Source organism: Hyperolius riggenbachi, chromosome 6 (genome assembly GCF_040937935.1).
Source record: "Hyperolius riggenbachi isolate aHypRig1 chromosome 6, aHypRig1.pri, whole genome shotgun sequence".
Taxonomy (NCBI): Eukaryota; Metazoa; Chordata; class Amphibia; order Anura; family Hyperoliidae; genus Hyperolius; species Hyperolius riggenbachi.
Genome location: NC_090651.1, coordinates 82,133,804 through 82,154,448, shown reverse-complemented (window position 1 = coordinate 82,154,448; position 20,645 = coordinate 82,133,804). Strand labels below are relative to the sequence as shown.

Genomic DNA, 20,645 nt, shown 5'->3' with positions numbered 1-20,645 from the left:
GAACAGGCATGCAGCATATCAGGTGTTTCCGACATTAATGTCGGAACTGACAAGATTATCTGCATGCTTGTTTCTGGTGTTATTCAGACACTATTGCATCCAAAGACATTAGCAGGGCTGCCAGGAAACTGGTATATGGCAGCCTCCTTATACCTCTCCCTACAGTTGTCCTTTAAAGAGACACTGAAGCGAGACTAAATCTCGCTTCAGCTCTCATATATAGCAGGGGCACGTGTGCCCCTGCTAAAACGCCGCTATCCCGCGGCTTAACGGGGGTCCCTTCACCCCCAACCCACCCCCGCAATACTTGGTCGTAAAATGGTCGCTGGCTGTCTCTTCCTGGAGGCAGGGCTAACGGCTGCAGCCCTGCCTCCCAGCGCGTCTATCAGACGCGCATCGCCGCCTCTCCCCCGCCCCTCTCAGTGAAGGAAGACTGAGAGGGGCGGGGGAGAGGCGGAGATACGCGTCTGACAGACGCGCATGGGGCAGGGCTGCGGCGGTTAGCCCTGCCCCAACCAGGAAGCGCTCCCCCGCTGCACGGAGGGGGTTTGGGGGGACAGGGACCCCCGTTAAGCCGCGCTATAGCGGCGTTTTAGCAGGGGCACGCATGCCCCTGCTAGCTATGAGGTCTGAAGCGAGATTTATTCTCGCTTCAGACTCTCTTTAAGCTATTCCTACATCATTCAACCACAGTGTCGATCAACCCCCAACTGTTCCATGATCGACATTACGAACGAGATTGCGAATCGATCGCTGCAACAACTGCCTATACTGATCATGGAATGTAACCCATGGCTAACCACAATTTCTGCCCAATTAGACATTCTTGTTGAATCTAACATCTAAAAGGGGAAAAAATTATTGTAGAGCGTATGGGTATAATTAGCAGAGGGGCATGGTAATGCAGGCACAGAAGGACTGCCTGAAGAAGATGACTTGAACACTGGAAGCTAGCAATACACCGCTATCTGCAATTAATCAATAGAAGTATTTTTATAGCAACTTTTTGTTATTTTGACAAAATGTACATTTCTGAGAAGGATGCAGTTCATAAATGTTCTCAATTACATGGAAACACAGCCTGAGTTCCAGCTTCACTGCCATCTCCTTCATACAAGTGTGGTTAATATGAGACCCCAAGGAACAACACCTGCTGGGGGTTGGAAAAACTGAGGGAAAGTAGGAAGCAAGGTTGAAACCAGTGGCGTAGCAATAGGGGGTGCAGAGGTAGCCACCGCATTGGGGCCCTTGGGCCAGAGGGGCCCAGAAGGGTCCACCCTCTATGACTGTATTAGATATCAATTGGTCCTGTGCTTGTAATAATCACTTCTATAGATGCTTTGAATAGTAGTAATCCTTAACACACTGTTCCCCATCCCCTTCTTGCAATTCTGACACTATGATTGTCCTTGGCAGGTTTTGGTGCGCCATATCAATTGTTATGTATAGAGTGCTTGGGGGGGGGGGGGGGGGGGCATATAAAACGTGCACTGGGGCCCATAGCTCCTTATCTACGCCACTGGTCGAAACATACAGTATGCCTTTGAGCATTTAGAAAGGGTATTCAGTGGAAAAAAGAAGTGAAGGTCGGCACTGCAATCTTCAGTATTAGTAGATATGAAAAGCAACAAGCAATAAACAATTGTTGTGAGCATAGGTGGTTCAAACAAGTTGATATACACATACTGGTCTTGGTGAGCAGACAGTGGGTGGGTGGTTTCGGGGCACTGGTAGCCTGACGGCCGTTTTGCACTGACCGTGCTTCTACGGAGGCTTAACGTAGCATTTAGAAAGGGGACACTGTGGGATGCAGTGTTATCAGCATGAGGGCTATAGCTCATTACAGTGCTTTTAGCCACACTTTAATTAGCCTATCGCAGGGGTTCTCAAACTGGCTGTTGCAGCACCCTGGTGCGCCTCGAGCACCTGCCAAGGGTGCCTCGGCATTCATCCCCATCCTTTGTGCACTGCCATCAGGTAATGCAACCACACTTTGATATACAATGCTGCTGCGTCACCCAACGGTTGGCCTTTAGTCCTGTATACACGCGGCTGAAGTTGGACATCAGAAGTATGGGGAGGGAGCAGTGGATTAATGTGGCTAATGAACTCTCTATCCTTGTCATAGGTTTTTTTTTCTGTTTTTTTTGTGATTCTTGTAAGGGCCAAGAATACTTAGGTGAGAAGTAGGGAGAGACTGGGAACCCAATGGTGCAGTATCGTCAGGTATAGGGAGGATAAAATTATATAGATATATGTACTCACAAAGGTGGGCTGCAGGGAATTAACTGTCTCTGCTTGGTACTCCAGGTCCTGCTGGATACTGGATGGTCGCTCTCCTGTAGTACTATAGACTTTCCAGAAAAACTGCAAAGCTATTACCTCCAAAGGAGGTCTGACTGGTAATGGGTAGGATGGAGGCGCCCAATCAGGTGCGTAACTAGAAATCACTGGGCCCACCTGCAAAACTTTGGATGGGCCCCCTCTCGCCAAACCCCCTCCCCCAGAAAGGCTGGGGGTAGAACAGCGCTGTACACAAGACCCTGCTGAACACTGAATATGGGACTGTCTACAAAATGTTGTGATTCCTTATCAGTGGCTGAGCAGATGCAGTCATGAGAACAATTGTGCAGAGAGCAGAAAGTTTTTTCTCTTCCTGCCCTTAGTTGTCAGTCTGTCAAGACAGGGCCCCCTGTGGCTTCGGGGCCCCCCTGCGGCTGCATCCCTTGCAGGGTCTATTGTTACGCCCCTGCGCCCAATGTGTGTTCTATTTTAATAATTTAAAATACAAATAAAAAATTATATAATAAAAAGAGAAGTAATTGCTTACAGACACCACTTCAACTGGAAAAAAGTTTTTATTCAAGAACCAATCTGACAACGTGTTTTTCGGGTCATGGCCCGCTTCCTCAGGTCAATACAAAATGCCTTGATAGCATAGGGGATAGAGTGTAAAGGCACCTGTACTCTATCCCCTATGCTATCAAAGCATTTTGTATGGACCCGAAGAAGAGGGCCATGACCCGAAAAACGCGTTGTCAGATTGCTTTTTGAATAAAAACTTTTTTCCAGTTGAACTGATGTGTCTATATCTTCTGGAGAGGTAAGCAATTACCATTCTTTTTTAATTGTATAATTTTTAAATTGTATTTTAAATTACTAAAATAGAACACACATTGGGTGCATCCATCCTACTTATTACCTATCCTTGCCATGTTCTTTCAGGAGAGATGCTGCATAATGGGGAGGAATGCTGGCTTATTTTGGGGACTAACTGGAGTGGGGAATGTTGCCTAATGGGAGGTCACTGACTATTTGGCATTCTCACTGCAGCGCTTGCAATTTGCATTAATCGCAAACATGCTGCATGCAGCATTTTGGCGATCTCTTGAACAGGAATCACAAGTAAAAATTTGTGCCTCGCAATTGTTAAATGAAATGCTGTCCTTACCCTCCCTCCAAGTAGCTAGTGATGCTTATTAGGCCATATTCCCACTTCAAGTAGTCAGTGACCCTCTATCAGGCAGCATCCACCCAAGTTGTCACTGACCCATCCACCACAGCATTCCCTTCTCCAGTTAGCCAGTGACCTCCTATTAGACAGCATACCCCACATGTCCCCTCCAAGTAGTCAATGACCAATCACCCCAAATAGGAACCTCCCCCCACCAAATAGTCAGTGCCCCCCCCTCCCCCCATGTTAAGCAGAATTACTCCCTCCAAATAGTGATTAACGTTACTCCCTCCAAATAGTGATTAACGAGTTAATCACTATTTGGAGGGAGTAATTCTGCTTAACATGGGGGGAGGGGGGGGCACTGACTATTTGGTGGGGGGGAGGTTCCTATTTGGGGTGATTGGTCATTGACTACTTGGAGGGGACATGTGGGGTATGCTGTCTAATAGGAGGTCACTGGCTAACTGGAGAAGGGAATGCTGTGGTGGATGGGTCAGTGACAACTTGGGTGGATGCTGCCTGATAGAGGGTCACTGACTACTTGAAGTGGGAATATGGCCTAATAAGCATCACTAGCTACTTGGAGGGAGGGTAAGGACAGCATTTCATTTAACAATTGCGAGGCACAAATTTTTACTTGTGATTCCTGTTCAAGAGATCGCCAAAATGCTGCATGCAGCATGTTTGCGATTAATGCAAATTGCAAGCGCTGCAGTGAGAATGATCCCAAAACGCTGATACCCTTCCTAAAATCTCTCATGTGAGAACCGGTCTAGGCCTGGAACCCACTACAAAATCGCTAGCGTCTTGTATGAGCGGTTTGTAAGCAATTTCATGAGTCTTTTTCTGGCAATTTTGATAGCGATTTTAAAAAGTGTAAGCGTTTTGCCAGCGATTGTGTAGCGATTAGCGTTTTTAATTCTGATTGATCCTTTCAATTAATTTTTATTTTTTTACAGTGTGCAGTAATTTCAAAAACACTAGCAAAATCGCTCTGTGTAGGTGTTGACGAGCGATTACGCCAGCGTTTATATACTTTTCATTGCAGAAACACTAACCGCTAAAAATGCTGTATGTCCTGCGTTTGTGATATTGGTAATCGCAATCGTTCCAGTGAAATTTGGCCCATTCATTAACATCAGCTGAGCGTTTAGGGAAATCGCTAGCGTTTTGAATCACTCCCTAAACGATCAGAAAATCGCTCTAGTGGGTTCCAGCCCTAATACCATGGGATAAGTTCAAAGTGCAGATCTCAACTCAGCCAGCCTCTTGTTTCTGCTATGCAGAGCAAACTTCTGATTAGAACTTTAGTTGCAGACTCAGAAGCGAGTAGAGAGCTGGCATTATTGCGCAGAACATAGCCAGATCATGCACAGGACATCCTAGTCAGATGCCTAGGACCTGGAGAAAGAACAGGGGCCTAGTTGATTTTTACCCCCCAAAAAATCTTTAAAAAAAAAGCCAGTTGGCCATCAGGGGAGGGCCAAAGTTGCTATCTTGCCTAGGACCCGTCTCTTTTCAGTCCAACTCTGGCGCGGAAGCAAATCCAGTGATACAATAATTGATACGAAACTAGACAGAACGTTCGAGGATTAGGAGCTGCAAACTGATTCAGAAGGCAGATATAGTAAAAGGGCTTTTATAACGCGTACGTTAAAAAGGGGCGCTGGGAAAAAAGGGCGCGGGGTTTTAAACGATAAGCATGGATAACGTTTAAAAATGTATTGTACTGTATTTCGTTTAAAATTAATGTTTTATAAAGTTATAAATCATTAAATAATGTGCATTAAATCGGCAATTGTAAAAACGTTAATCTTTCGTTTAAATAGTGAAACATATAATAACGTTTAAAAAAAAAAATTACTAAGTAACCCTCCCTGTACCTACCCCTAACCCCTAGACCCCCCTGTTAGTGCCTAAACCTAAGACCCCCCTGTTGGTGCCTAAACCTAAGACCCCCCTGTTGGTGCCTAAACCTAAGACCCCCTGTTGGTGCCTAAACCTAAGACCCCCCTGTTGGTGCCTAAACCTAAGACCCCCCTGTTGGTGCCTAAACCTAAGACCCCCCTGTTGGTGCCTAAACCTAAGACCCCCCTGTTGGTGCCTAAACCTAAGACCCCCCTGTTGGTGCCTAAACCTAAGACCCCCCTGTTGGTTTTTTCGTTTAAAAATAATGTTAAAAAAAAAATTGTACTGTTTTTCGTTTAAAAATAATGTTTGAAAAAAAATATTGTACTGTTTTTCGTTTAAAAATAATATTTAAAAATGTATAAATCATTAAATAATGTGTAATCATGAGAAGCAGTAATAAAACATTAAGTCTCCGGGCGCCGCTTTTAAAACGTTATTTTTCTCCGGCGCCCTTTTTTCCTATCGGGCGCCCATTAAACGATATTTATTATAGGAGTGAATGGCGGCGCCCGATTTGTCCACTAGCCTCCTGCGCCCTTTTTTACTGTTACCTTTTATAACTCTCCTAGTGGTTCTGGCTGGGTCATCGAGAACTCTCTAGCTAGTTACTACAGTCTACAGAAGGCAAATGGGAAGATGTTGTATAGACACAGAAAGTAGTGGGCGGGGATCACTAAGTGACACAGTACAGTAGTAGAAGCAAGAGATGGGCGGGCCTTGTATAGACAGAACGCATTGGGCGCGGTTACACGTTACAGTAACAAAAGCAGGAGATGGGTGGGCCTTGTAGAAACAATGCGGTGGGCGGGCACAGAATGGAGTGGGCGTGGATATTGGTTGCACACAGTAGCAGAGATGGGCGGCCTTGTAGAGGCAGAATGGAGTGGGCGGAGATACACGAGTTAATAGAGGCGGGAGATTGGTGAACCCTGTATAGACAGAAAGCAGTAGGCGGGAGATGGGCGGGAATTGTACAGTACATACAGAATACAGTGGGTGGGGTTACACGAGTTAGTAGAGGCGGAGATGGGAGGGCATTGTATAGACGGAAGCCAGGTGACCCTGTAGACGGAAGGAGGATGGGCGGAGATACGTGAGTGACACCAGTAGAGGATCCGGCCGGAAGGTAATGGGCTCCGGTGCTCTGTCCTCCGGGCCCCCGGCCCCCTCTACTCCCCATAAGAAGATGAAGAAGAGGAAGGAACTCAATGCTCTGATTGGTTTGGCCGGGGACGGGAAGAAGAAGGGAGGGCACCACCGGCTACTGCGTACTGAACGCCCCGACAGCGACACTGACACCGAGACTGAGGACTACAGTGCGGTCACCGAGAGAAATGCCAGCTGTGGGAGGTCAGTGACCCCCCCCCCCCCTAGAAGCCCCACCCCCCGCTTGACTTCTTTCCTGCAACTGCTCCTATGTTACGTTATACCGTCCTCCACTGGTACTCTCTGTACACTCCCCCCTGAGCCCCACTTACTCTCCCTGAATTACCTGACCCCATCTTCCTACACCTCAGCCCCACTTACTCTCCCTGAATTACCTGAACACACACACACACACGCCCTCTGTATATGTTATCCCCTCCTCCCTACACATGAGCCACACTTACTGCCCCTGAATTACCTGACCCCTTCCCTCACGGGTTCTCTGTATATTACACTATCCCTTTCTTCCTACCCCTGAGCCCCACTTTGTGCCCCTGAATTACATGCCCCCCTCCACCATAGATCCATTGGGCACCGGTGCAAGTTTTACATTGGGTTCCCCAAGCATTTTATACGTAACAATTGATATTGCGCACCAAAACCTGCGAAGGACAACCCCAGTGTCAGAGGTGCTAGTAGGCATACATTTGAATACGGCGCTGGTAGACTTGGGCGCAGGATCCAGCTGTTAAATGGCTGGTCCTGCTTCTGCACAAGTCCGGGGCGTTTTAATTACTATTCCCCCTCCAGGCCGACATGGATAGTGGGGGAATGAAATAATTCGGCTTCCAGCGATTGCTGGAGGCCGAATTATTGTGTTTTTTAAGCAACTTCGGCTCCGTCTTCTGACGGAGCCGACCTTCCTCACTGAGCGCCGCTATAGACTGATTCCCATTACAGTCTATGGCGGCGCTGGCTGCGCCCAAAGCTAGCAGCGCTGAAAAGCACTGCTCCGGCTAGTAGAGGATGGGAAACAGTTTGTTAAAGGGGCACTACTGTGACAAACTGTAAAATTTAAAATATGTACAAACCTACAAATAAAAAGTACATTTTTTTTCCCAGAGTAAAATGAGCCATAAATTACTTTTCTACTATGTTGCTGTCACTTACAGTAGGCGGTAGAAATCTGACAGAAGTGACTGGTTTTGGATTACTCCATCTCTTTATAGGGGATTCTCAGGGATATATTTATTTTCAAAAGCACTTAGTGAATGGCAGTTGCTCTGTCCAACTGCCAAAAAACTGTGTAGGAAGCAGGGAAGCCGGCCAGCATCTTTGTATAAATCCTTTTTAGGGAATATCTTTATAAAGAAAAAAAGCCTTGCTGAGAATCCCCTATGAAGAGATGGACTAGTCCAAAACCTGTCACTTATGTCAGATTTCTACTGCCTATTGTAAGTGACCGCTACATAGGAGAAAAGTAATTTATGGCTCATTTTACTCTGGAATTTTTTTTTCTTATTTGTCTACGTTTGTACGTATTTTAAATTTTACAATTTTTCGCTGTAGTGCCCCTTTAATGATTACTACTATTTTAAAGCATATGTGTCGAACTCCAGGCCTGGAGGGCCAGATTCATGCCAGTGTTTAGGATGGACTGAGAAAGAGAGGAATGTGTTCTACCTGATGGACCACACCTTTCCTGATTCAGACCCATCAATTCATATGAGCTGTATCAAAAAATGTGTGAGGATCTCAGCCCTCGTAGGACCGGTTTGACATAGCTGATTTAACCACTTGCCGACCGCGCACTCATAACGCGCGTCGGCAAAGGGGCAGCTGCAGGACCAGCGACGCAGTATTGCGTCGCCAGCTGCAGGCTGATTAATCAGGAAGCAGCCGCTCGTGCGAGCGGCTGCTTCCTGTCAATTCACGGCGGGGGGCTCCGTGAATAGCCTGCGGGCCGCCGATGGCGGCTCGCAGGCTAAATGTAAACACAAGCGGAAATAATCCGCTTTGTTTACATTTGTACGGCACTGCTGCGCAGCAGCGCCGTAAAGCAGATCGGCGATCCCCGGCCAATCAGCGGCCGGGGATTGCCGCCATGTGACAGGGGACGTCCCGTCACTGGCTGCACAGGACGGATAGCGTCCTGTGCAGCCCGGATCTCCAGGGGGGGCCAGGTAGGAGAGGGAGTGGGAGGATTTCGCCGCGGAGGGGGGCTTTGAGGTGCCCCCTCGCAACACCCGCAGGCAGGAGCGATCAGACCCCCCCCCAGCACATCATCCCCCTAGTGGGGAAAAAAGGGGGGCGATCTGGTCGCTCTGCCTGCACGCTGATCTGTGCTGGGGGCTGCAGAGCCCACCCAGCACAGATCAGCTACAACAGCGCTGGTCGTTAAGGGGGGGTAAAGGGTGGGTCCTCAAGTGGTTAAAGCATCTATAGAAGTGATTATTACCAACACAGGACCAATATAGAGCTAATATTGTGCTTGATGGAGGGCCCCTCTGACCCAAGGGCCAAGATGCGGTCGCTACCTCTGCAACCCCTATTGCTATGCCACTGACTATCCCCTCCTTCCTACCCCTGAGTCCCTGAATTACTTGCCCCCCTCACCACAGATCCATTGTACTAATTTTTCCCTCTATACCCTGAGCACCTCTTACTGTCCTTGAATTACCGGACCACACACACACACATATTCACTGTACACACTATCCCCGCCTTCCTACCCCTGAGCCCCACTTTGTGCCCCTGAAATACCTGACTTCCACAGATCCACTATATGCACCATCCTATACCTCTGAATTACATGTCCTCTCCCCCACAGATCCATTGTACACACTATCCCCTCCTTCCTTCCCCTGAGCCTCACTGATGCCCCTGAATTACCTGTCAGCTCTCCCACAGTTCGTTTTTGTGCAGTGTTTTATCTTACCTCACTATCCTGTCTCCTCTTCCCTACCAACTGCCGCTTAATTACCCATCCTGTCTGCCCCCTACTTACTGCAGGGGCATTGCCTGTCCTTTCCCCTACTGTACTATTTTTTTTTATTTTTTTTTTTGAAAATATCCTCTCCAACCTGTTTTCTCTTCTGTCTCCTCCCCCCTTACCTACTGATTTCATATGATCTTTTTTTCCTTCACCATTGTTTCTCGGTTGTTTCTTGGTGAATCAAACCTTTCTTATCCCTCTCTGTTAGCTGACCCACCCCTCATCTATTTCTTGTTGGGGCCCTCCTTTTCGCTTGGGTCGGGCCTTGCGTCTTCCCTTTCTCGTTGGGTCGGGCCTTATGTCTTCCCTTTCTCGTTGGGTCGGGCCTTACGTCTTCCCTTTCTCGTTGGGTCGGGCCTTACGTCTTCCCTTTCTCGTTGGGTCGGGCCTTACGTCTTCCCTTTCTCGTTGGGTCGGGCCTTACGTCTTCCCTTTCTCGTTGGGTCGGGCCTTACGTCTTCCCTTTCTCGTTGGGTCGGGCCTTACGTCTTCCCTTTCTCGTTGGGTCGGGCCTTACGTCTTCCCTTTCTCGTTGGGTCGGGCCTTACGTCTTCCCTTTCTCGTTGGGTCGGGCCTTACGTCTTCCCTTTCTCGTTGGGTCGGGCCTTACGTCTTCCCTTTCTCGTTGGGTCGGGCCTTACGTCTTCCCTTTCTCGTTGGGTCGGGCCTTACGTCTTCCCTTTCTCGTTGGGTCGGGCCTTACGTCTTCCCTTTCTCGTTGGGTCGGGCCTTACGTCTTCCCTTTCTCGTTGGGTCGGGCCTTACGTCTTCCCTTTCTCGTTGGGTCGGGCCTTACGTCTTCCCTTTCTCGTTGGGTCGGGCCTTACGTCTTCCCTTTTCCTGTGGGTATGCACTGCTGATTTTGGCTACTAGTACTAGTAAACCATATTGCTTGGTGTGATTGAAAAGAGCTGTATGAATTTTCTGGGGGTTTGGTTATAAGATTAGTTGTTGTTTCTCCATCAGGGGTGGAATTTTACAGTGTTGCCGAGTCTGCTATCCGGTGTGTGCATTCATCGTTCTGGCCGGTTGTGTCATGGCATGTATTGGACTTGTCTGGATGCAGATTGTCCTGAAGGAGAACCTGGACCTACTGAAAGAGCAGATTAAAAGCAGTAAGTCAACTAAATATGTCTAGACACCTTAGCTGTCAGGCTTGTGGCTACCTTGTGGCACATGCCTCTCAATGTCACAGTTGCAAGACAAGCCCGTCATGGATACAAAGCCCTTTGCAGCACCTTTGTCTATGGAGCAGTATTTAAGAGCTGTTAGTAGAACCACTTAGTGGGGCCTTTATATAATTCTGTATTAGCACCCTCTGCAATTGGATGTGGCAAATACAAGTCTGAGTTGGAGTTAATGCACTGTGTGGGTTAGCTAGTGTGCAATATTATATAGCTAGTGGGTAATTTTATATGTTCATGTGAAACTAATCTGTTTAAAGCTTTGTACACATGTACCAGGACTATTGCCCTCAGGGATTGGGCCATAGTCTCTCAAACCTGTACAGACATATCGCTAGCCTGGAGGTGACATTTTTGTTGCTATATAGGGGTAAGAAGGGTCAACGGTGTGGCGCATGACAGACAGGGCGGGTTGAGTAGGAGAACAAATGCCCCGGCCTGTGCTCAGCTGAGTCTGATCTCTTGCCAATGCCTCTAGGGGGTTTGGGGACCACTCTACATACTAGATTATCAACTGAGGCGGCCACCTTGGCCAACAACCATCTAATCTGTTTACAAGGGTTACATTTTACAGAAGAGCTCAATGGTACATCTGGAAATGCCTGACTGCTTTTTAATTTCTGCTTATCCAATAAGACCACTATGTATCTTTTTCCTGAATTGAAAATTGGTTACATTAAAGTAAACCTTAGGAGACTATTTGAAAAAAGGTTAGATACTTACTTTAGTAAAGGGAGGCCTCTAGATCGTCAGTGGACCACAAATGCCTGGTCCAGCGTCGGGTCCTTATTGCTTCTGCACTGCAGAATCATCCTTTCATATGCCCCCATTGCATGTACTGTGACATCGGCGTTTGCAGAGAAATTCTGCTACACAGTTGTAGGCTGCAATGCAGAATGAGAAAACCCAGCACTGGACCAGGTATTCGTGATGGCTGCCCTGCAAATTCTGTCACCAGATCACCACCTACACTTTGCCGACTCAATTATTTGATTTAGGTGGCTTCATGGTAGGGCTAGCCCTGATTAAACCTACATATTATCTTTTTGATCTCTGGAACCTGTCTGACATAATTTAGCCATGCCTTGGACCATAGGTCAGCCAGCTTCTTACCTGTGTGGAAGTGTAGATGAAGTGAATTATTATCAATCTAAAACACAAGTATCAAAGCAAACAGAGGCGCCAACAGGATAGAAAAATTTAAAAACATGGAAGTGGTGGAGGTGGACTCTTACCCACTCCAAAGGACATGACAAAAGGTACGTGTTAAAAGATAACACAAGGTTTATTTATACACGGCACAATTTTTGCAACACGTTTCACGGGCTTGACCCCACTTCATCAGGCATTAAGACCGGAGTTTACAGCTAAAGCTGTCCAGGTCTGTACTGAGCACCTCTGACTCTAAAACAAGTACCGTATTCACTCTTGGACTTTTCCACATTTTGAAATGTTTGAACCCATAATTTAAAAAAAAAATTGTTTAATCCATATGTTGCTTTTTGATTTAATGACACTTTTTTTTTTTTTTTTTTTTTTTTTTCCAAGGACCAAAATATTTTGGTCATGACCCAAAGGTCAATATTTTTCTACAAAAGATTTTGCCACCAAATTAGAACAGGTTGTCTTCGAATTAAGTACATTTGACATACAAATAACCAACCGTTATGAACGCTGCAGGCATGATGACATCATTTCCATGACTGTGATGCAAATTGCCAAGTGCTTGAGAGGAATGCGAGAAGGGGACATAGAGGAACACTGGGGGAGAGTGAGGACATAGAGAGGGTGCGAAGGAAGCATAGAGGAAGACCAGGGTGAGGGATGACGCAGAGGGAGCAAGGGGGGGGGGGGCACAATGGGGCAGTAGAAGCACTGGGCAACATTAGGAGCACTGTAGAGGCACAGAGGGAGACACTGGAGACACTAGAGGCACAGTGTTCCCAAGCAGGTTCTGGTTAAAAACAAACCTACAGTCCCTATTGTTTTGTTAACCTCCCTAGCGTTTAATTTCTGCAGGATTTCTGTGCAAAAAGTGGTTCAATTAATTTTCGTGAAATTTTTGGTATTTACTTAATAAAATCCGTCAAGCAAGGGTCTAGTAACCATTTTGAGTATAATAAAAGTTTGAAATACAAAATCATGTCAAAAAGTTAAAATAAAATTTCAAAGGTAGCCATACACTGGTCGATTTGCCTTCAAATCCGACCAACAGATAGATCCCTCCCTGATCGAATCTGATCAGAGAGGGATCGTATGGCTGCCTTTACTGCAAACAGATTGTGAATCGATTTCAGCATGAAACCAATTACAGTCTGTGAAGCTGCCGCTGCCCCCTTCCCCCGCATACATTACCTGCTCCGGACGTCGCTTGTCCCCTGGTCTCCGCTGTCTTCTCCTCCGTGCTCGGCTCCTCCAGCTTCACTGAACTTCCTGCCAGGTAAGTTTAAACAGGAGAGGGCGCTCTACTGTTCAAACTTCCTGCTGGGACAGGAAGTTGAGTGAAACTGGAGGAGCCGAGCACGGAGCACATTGCGTTTGCACAACGATTTCACAGCAGATTCAATCAGTGATCGAATGAATCTGCTGTATATCGGCGGGAAAATCGTTAGGTGTATGGGCCCTTTAATCACAGATATATCCTCCTCAAATATAGATGAGGAAATAAATCTACAGATGTAGAAATAAATACTGTCCAGTGTTTACCTAAAACATCTCCCTTGTGTGGTACAACAACTAAGGGCCAGTTCACACGCACACTTGCACTTCTGTTAGGCTAATTTTCCACTGTAGCGTGACCTTTCGCCAGCAAAAAATAATTTAAGATTTTTCTGATTGGTGAAAATTTGCTTGTAAATTTTGACGCGTTTTTTTATACAAATTTTCATATGCAAAACTTTGCATTAGTTAAATAGAACATAATCTGCCTAGTAACAGCTTAGTCATGATTCCTGACAACTTCCTATAACCATGGATCGAGACTCTGGGCAGGTGATTGAGACATCTGCCTGAAACAACCCTAAAGGTCCATTCACATGCACCACTCAGAGTGCAGACCAGCATGTGAATGGACCTCACATGCTGGTCTGCACCCTGAGTGGTGCACCATAACGACTGCCATGGCGGGGGTGGTCATTATGGTCAGACCAGCGTGACTACATCAGGCGCACAACGATTGCATGAAGATGCGGCGTGTTAGATTTTTAGCAATGCCCGGCATAGCACAATAGTATTGGGTCCTGCTTAGGCATAGCTAAAGGTCCTGCATGCCAGATCTTTAGGGATCATCATTGGGCAGGTCAGCCTCCATATCCCTCTCACTTCAGGTGTGCATAAGGTGGCCATACACTTATAGATTTGCAGCAGATTCGACTATCAGATAGATTTCTGTCAGATGCATGTCAAGTCGAAACTGACAGGAACCTATCTGATGTGTGCCACACACTAGGAACAGATTTCAAATAGATTTCAGAATGCATTATCGACCTAGATTTTCCATCCTGTCAGATCAAATCGATTTGAAGTAGATCGAAATCGATTGATAGAATCGATTTCCGATCGATTCCATAGAATTGATCGATCAATGGCTGAGTCACCAGTGTATGGGCCCCTTTACATAGATCGCATCCTGGCTATCTCTGTCCACTACCAGATTGCAGTATTTCTTTCTGTGTATCACTCTGACGAGGGGTGGCTTGTGTGCACGGACATAAAACTCTTTGACAAAACATGCTAGTGTGGCCATGCGACCTTTGCTGTTTATTGAGATAAGCAGCAGTGGATCATTTCTAGTTTGACCTTCAGACTTTCCAAACTGTTGCATTGTGTAATCGTCCACCTGTTTTCTGCATGGAATAATTGTACACTAATTGACTGCAGCCTGTTGATTATATGCTGATTACATCCTTTTTAAAATATTTGTTTTATATTACTTCGGGCCTGTTTCCACTACACGCGGATCCTGGATGCATTAAAACTGACTCCAATTAATGTCTATGGGCTGTTTTTACTAAATGCAGATATCCCATAGGCATTCATTGGAGTCAGTTTTCCATGTAGTGGAAATGGGCCCTAACTGGGCAGTCTGATCACGAGTGTACCGAGCAGCTCTGTGCTTTCAGCACAGACAGGAGCCGTACTCTGCACCTGCGCAGTGGGGCCACGCTAGTACATGGAGGGGAACACAGATGTTACTGTTCTCAAAATTGCCCATACGCATGTGTGTACTAATCCCCCCCCCCCCTTTGCGACCTATCCTACAACCTGAAGGGAGTAAAATGTATTTAGAATGCTCAGAAGAAAAAGGACTTCACTACCGTGAGTTTATTTGTTTTATCTAAGAAGGTATCTCGGAATCCTTTTAGCTGTACATGCATTTTTCAGTGAAGATCCTGATTGGCTAGCAGAGATCAGTTATGCTAGGTACACACCATACAATTTTCTGCCAGATCGATTATCTCCAACATATCTGATTTCCGATCCATTTTATTTTTCCGATCGATTTTCATAGAACTGAATGAAAATTGATCGAAAAAAAAACAATTGGAAAATCGATTAAAATTCAGATCAAATATGTTGGGAATAATCGATCTGGCAGGAAAATCTGCCAGAAAATTGTATGGTGTGTACCTAGCATAAGCCCTATGCTGAGGGTGCATGTTGCACTTTTTTCTTGGTATTCTGTATTTTAGTAGTTCAAACTTCTTTGCCAAAGGCATGTGCTGTGTAGGAAGTCTCAGTTTACAGCTTCTGACATTGAATCAGCCAGGTAAGAGGAGCAGCATAAAAGTTTTATTTTGTCACAGAGTACACTCCTCGTATTACCTTGCAGGAAACCAGTTAGTATTGAGGTAGATGTTCTGCAGGTATTTCTTGCATTGGGGTATAGACCATGGAGGTGGGCATAGTGGATAGCCTTTCTAACCCTGGACAGGACACCATCTGCATAGAGCTTGTATGCTTTTTCCATGTTCGCATGTGTGTCTTCTGGACTCTCCGGTTTCCTACCACATGTATTACAAACCTATTGATAGTCTTATGGGCTTCCCTCTGAACAGGGCCAGCACTATTAGTCAGGCAAAGGGCCTCCCAAGCGTTTCTGCTAACTGTGTTCCTAGCCTGAGTGATATTTAATAGGGCTATTCTGCACAACTTGAGTCTTGCATGACTTACACCTTTTGAACAAGCTTGTGCAAATATACTTGTCAATTGTTTTGCATGTTGACACCAATGTCACTCCTATTGTTAAGAAAAAGAAAAGTCTTATTTTAGTTTGATTGATCTTTTCTCTTTATTTTCACCTAATTATTTTCCTGCTGCTATTGGTTGCTGGGGCTGGAGAGGGTGGGTTGAGGGGGGTGAATGTACTTTTATGTCCATTGAGCTGTTCTTGTTTTGTTTTCCCCACCTGTGTGTGTGGTGAGGAGATGATGAATGTCCTTTTAAATGTGCACTGTGCCAAATTCAATAAAAAGAATCTTTAAATAAAAATTCTGCTGCTATTTGGTTAGTAGTCCATAGTGACTATACTGTGAGTTTTAGATGGGCCGCTTCTATGGGCATATGTGAGATTTTTGTATTGGAGGGAGAGGATAATCCTTACAGTTGACAGCCTCTGGGATGTAGTTTCTCTCCTTGCATACATTATTATAGCACCCCTGAACAGGGCTGTGGAGTCGGTACAAAAATCTTCTGACTCCTCAGTTTAAGCAACCACAGACTCCAGGTACCCAAAATTGCTCTAACTCCACAGCCCTGCCCCTAAAGCGAGGATACAAACGACTGAATTAAGCTTATGGTGGGCTAGATTACTTAAAGCCTCATGCGCACATACAAGGCATGTCGCCCGGCAAGGATTGGATCGCGATCCCTCAGGCGAAATTGCAGGACTGACACTATACAGATGTGTCTCTAGCCTTCAGACTTCCTCATGCTGTGCACACATAGTTTGGAACGTACACATGAGCAGTTAGTCGCTTGTCAACACTGGGGGAAACCTCTGAGAGAATATTTGATGAAGGCATACAACCGAGTACAAAGAGGACTGGGAACGAGGGGGGACCCTGAAGCCCAAGAGCAGCATCAGGAGGATTAGGTAATCTAGCCCACCATCAGTTTAATTCAGCCCCTTCCCGTACTTAAACATAACTTTAAAGAACCAGTGACACCCCTGCTAACCTAGAAATAAAAAAAACACATATATAAATACTAGTTCTACTTACATAAGAGATGTATTGCACTGTCCACGTTATGATCCCTGTGAATTTTTTATAAAGGAAAAGTAGAGCATCCTATTCTAGGCAGTTTCCATCTTTGTTACATTTGACCTCCTGACATTTCCTCCCTCACTTTTTTTTTCTCCTCTTGCTAATTGTGTATTCGTTACCCGCCCTCCTCCCAGAGTCTTCAGACACTCCCACTGAGGTTTATACTAGGAAGTGCACTGTCTTATGTCACTAGGAGGGAACTAAAGGGAAGAGTAGGAATAATATTATAGATAATTGGCATAATGGCAATGGCACTTAAAGGGCCAGTGCTCCTAAGGTATGTGATAACTCCAAACCATAACGGCAGAGAAAGTTTTGAATGCAGGATTAGCACCTTTATCACTTCTTACACTTAGACCACAGTGTTCTCCCCAGAAATTTTTTCCAGCCGGGTGGCATGAAATAGTAGCCGGGTGGCATGAGAAAGTAGCCGGGTGGGTGAGATGAGAGAATGCAGGGCCAGGGCTTCCGTGAGCAATTATGCTTACAGAATAGGAGGAAGTGAGCTAATGACAGCCGGGTGCTCATCAAAACTAGCCGGGTGGAGCACCCGGCTAAAAGAGCCTGGGGAGAACACTGGACCAGTTGCTGTTGAAATTTGATTTTTATGGTGACAATGCCGCTTTAAAGGGCTCACTTATCCGCAGCAGACAGAGTTTTGGGTGTAGCATGGTTGGGCTTCTCATTTCATCATATAGGAAATCAATGAACTGCTTTCAATATGCTATGATAGTAGGATAATCCTACATTTTATGGAAGATGTAAGGGCCTGCATAATGCATCTAGGGCATGTGGGATTGCTGACGTTGCAGAATTTGGCGAGTCATTTAGAAGTCATGTTTGCTCAGTGCAGGACATCTGAGGAGAATCCTCTCTTTGAGAAGATTAAGGTTGTAGCAAAGCGGCCTATAAACAGCTTATCCTACTGCTGCATGGACCTTGCCTTCCTACAATTGGGGAACGGCAAACAAAAATAAAAACGGGATGTGTGCTCAGATCTGACTTGTATACTGGCTGCCTTATGTCTATTGACTCATTAATTAAAATGGCATAGCATTTGCAAATTGCATCTGCTTGCCACAATATGCCGGATCTAAGGCCCAATCTACACGATACGATTCTTTGTACGATTCTATTTAAGATTTGATTAAATCCGACTTGTCCGATCAGGATTCGATGCAATTTGATTTGCCATTGTCTAACTGAATCGAATCGAATCCTGATCGGACATGTCGGATTTACCGTAATAGAATCGTAATTAAATCGTACAAAGAATCGTATCGTGTAGATTGGGCTTTAAACTACATCAATGCTGTATCCCGTAGGCGTTAGCCCACGCAAAATGCTTTGCATCTCAACAGGGACGCCGCATGTAGGTCTCCTTGTACCCCCAAGAAATGTCGAGAGAGAGAGTACAATTGGGGAATTTGTGGTTTGAACAGTGAAGCAGCATCTTTTCCCGAGGGGATTGTCATAATTGAAAATGGTGAACCTAGAATATTGATATTCTGCTTAAAAGACTGGCCCATCTGCCAAATCCCATATCTGATTTTATTTTTTCAGTAGAAGATTTCATTATTGCACAAGGGTTGCTTCGTGCTAAAATCTTTTTTTTATTTCCATATAGTGGAATCCAAACAGCAAAATTCAGCTCAGGACATTCCAGGAATAAAGGAAGACCTGCTTGCGAAGCAGAAGAAGTTGGACGAGTTTGTTAGTGGAGAGCATGGCCTCGATAAGCTCTGGACAAACCTCACTGACATGAACCGGCAGGTGAGATGGGCAGAGTGTTTCCCAATACTACAGAAAGCTTTAACGGCAGCCACTGGTCAGTCAGCTTTTACTGTCTAAAGCGGGGCCAATTTTCACTGAGATATGCGTTCTCACTTTAGTGTGCAGTCTTCCCAGATTTTGCATGGAAGTTGTAGGTATTTTGTCCTGTACATTCTTGTTTTAACACTGTCATAATGTCAATCGTCTCTGTTGTTATGGCAGTTCTGCATTGGAATCTTGGTTTGCGAGCATAAGTAGTTCTGGAAACATGTTTGTAATCCAAAGCGCTCTTATATCAAAGCAAATTTCCCCATAAAGATTAATGGAACCTCAGATGATTCGTTCCTCAATCCAAAAACAGTTATAGAATGATGTTTAACACGAAGCACTGTACTGTATAAAATTAAAAACGTGAACAAGACTTTCACTGTAGCAGAATCATTGCCATCTGTAGGCTCGCCCCATTCCCTCATGCCCGCGCCCCTCCCCCCCCCCCCCCCCCCCTTCATTCAGATTAAGTAAAATCCTGCAGCATCATAGGGAGATGAACCATTGGCTCCGTTGTGATGTCATGACACCCGTATATGTTTTTTTGCTTGTATATCAAGTAAAAATTTCAGAAAATGTTTGCTTGTATTGCAAAGCGCTTTCAAACAAATTACTCTCAATCCAAGGTTTTACTGTATTTACAAAAGGAGTATAAGCACCAGAGGGGTGAGGTCACCGGAGAGGGGAGAGCAGGGGCTCATATTTCGGGGCAGATGTTGGCAGCCTTGTTCACTTACCGCCTGTCCCTTTGGAAAAGATTGGCTGTTACTCATACACGTGATAATTGGTCGACTGAGTTGTAAAATCCTGCCAGATGTTATTGTTTTATATTTTTGTTGAATTTCTCAGATTATCCAGCTCAGCAGTGCTGTCAATCAGCTAAAAGCCAATCTGAAATCTGCTTCAGATGTCATCAACTTACCGAAGACCATGGAGGAGCTTCAGAAGGTAAATGAGCCCCATTTGTTTAGAGCTGACAGACACACGTGTCACCTTCCTCTGTTTATTCTTTATGGTTGTCTCTACCTTCATTTTACCTCTTTTACCTCTTTAGCCAGAAAATGTCCACCCCAATCTGACACAATAGGGTTTAGGAAATTGTCACTTCTAGTGTATCCCATTTCTGCCTCTCAGTTCTGTAACCCATCTCTTCCGACCCAGTATAACATCCCAGGTGATCGCCCATCTCCTCTACCCATGTAAGTCTGTCACTGTTCCCTTCACCACATTCTATAATCTGCCTCTTGTACATCAGTCTCTTGTTATCAACTGTTTCATCGAGGGAGTTTCTAAACTGGAAGCAGGGGTTGGGGGGAGCACCATTACATACCTATGGTGTGCTGGTCCTCTGGTCACCTTCCCCCATCCGTTTGGAAGTGCTGTCTTCTCTACAGACTGGTTGCAACAACTGCAGTTTGTATCTCTCTGCAGTCTTGTGAGTGCAGGTACCGCAATGCATGCCGGGAGATGTAGTCTGTGGATGCGAATACAGAGAATGTATTTGCATCAACTGCTACATCTCCTGGCACGCGTTGCGGCGTGCGCTCCCAACCCTGCCGGGAAATACATACTGCAGTTCTGCGGCCGGTCTGAAGAGAAAATGGTGCACCCCAAACGGACGGGGTGACCAGAGGAGCAGTACCCTGTAGGTAAGGAATGATGCTCCCCAAGGCCCACTCCCTCAACGACTAGCTCGGTTTAGAACCTCCCTTTGTTAGGAGGTTCATCAAACTATAGGTGCCCATACACTTACACTATTTTCCACCGATAGACTGCAGATTTGATCACTGTGATCGAACCTGCTGTGAAATCGATGCGCAAACGCTGAGCGAACGACCGATTTCCGTCCGAAATCTATCCCGTCT

General features: G+C 45.7%; 1 protein-coding gene across 2 annotated transcripts in view; it reads left to right on the top strand.

The window, feature by feature from the left end:
* Window positions 1–6,390: 6,390 nt before the first annotated feature.
* EFCAB14 (EF-hand calcium binding domain 14) overlaps window positions 6,391–20,645 on the top strand; it is a 41,200-nt gene continuing 26,945 nt past the window's right edge. The window contains exons 1-4 of one of the 2 annotated variants that reach the window (XM_068239608.1): window positions 6,391–6,718; window positions 10,476–10,624; window positions 18,587–18,732; window positions 19,630–19,728. In XM_068239608.1, the coding sequence (XP_068095709.1) occupies window positions 6,498–6,718; window positions 10,476–10,624; window positions 18,587–18,732; window positions 19,630–19,728 (615 nt within the window). In that variant the 5' untranslated portion in view covers window positions 6,391–6,497. The remainder of the gene's footprint in view (window positions 6,719–10,475; window positions 10,625–18,586; window positions 18,733–19,629; window positions 19,729–20,645) is intronic. The other variant, XM_068239609.1, reaches the window with a different exon arrangement.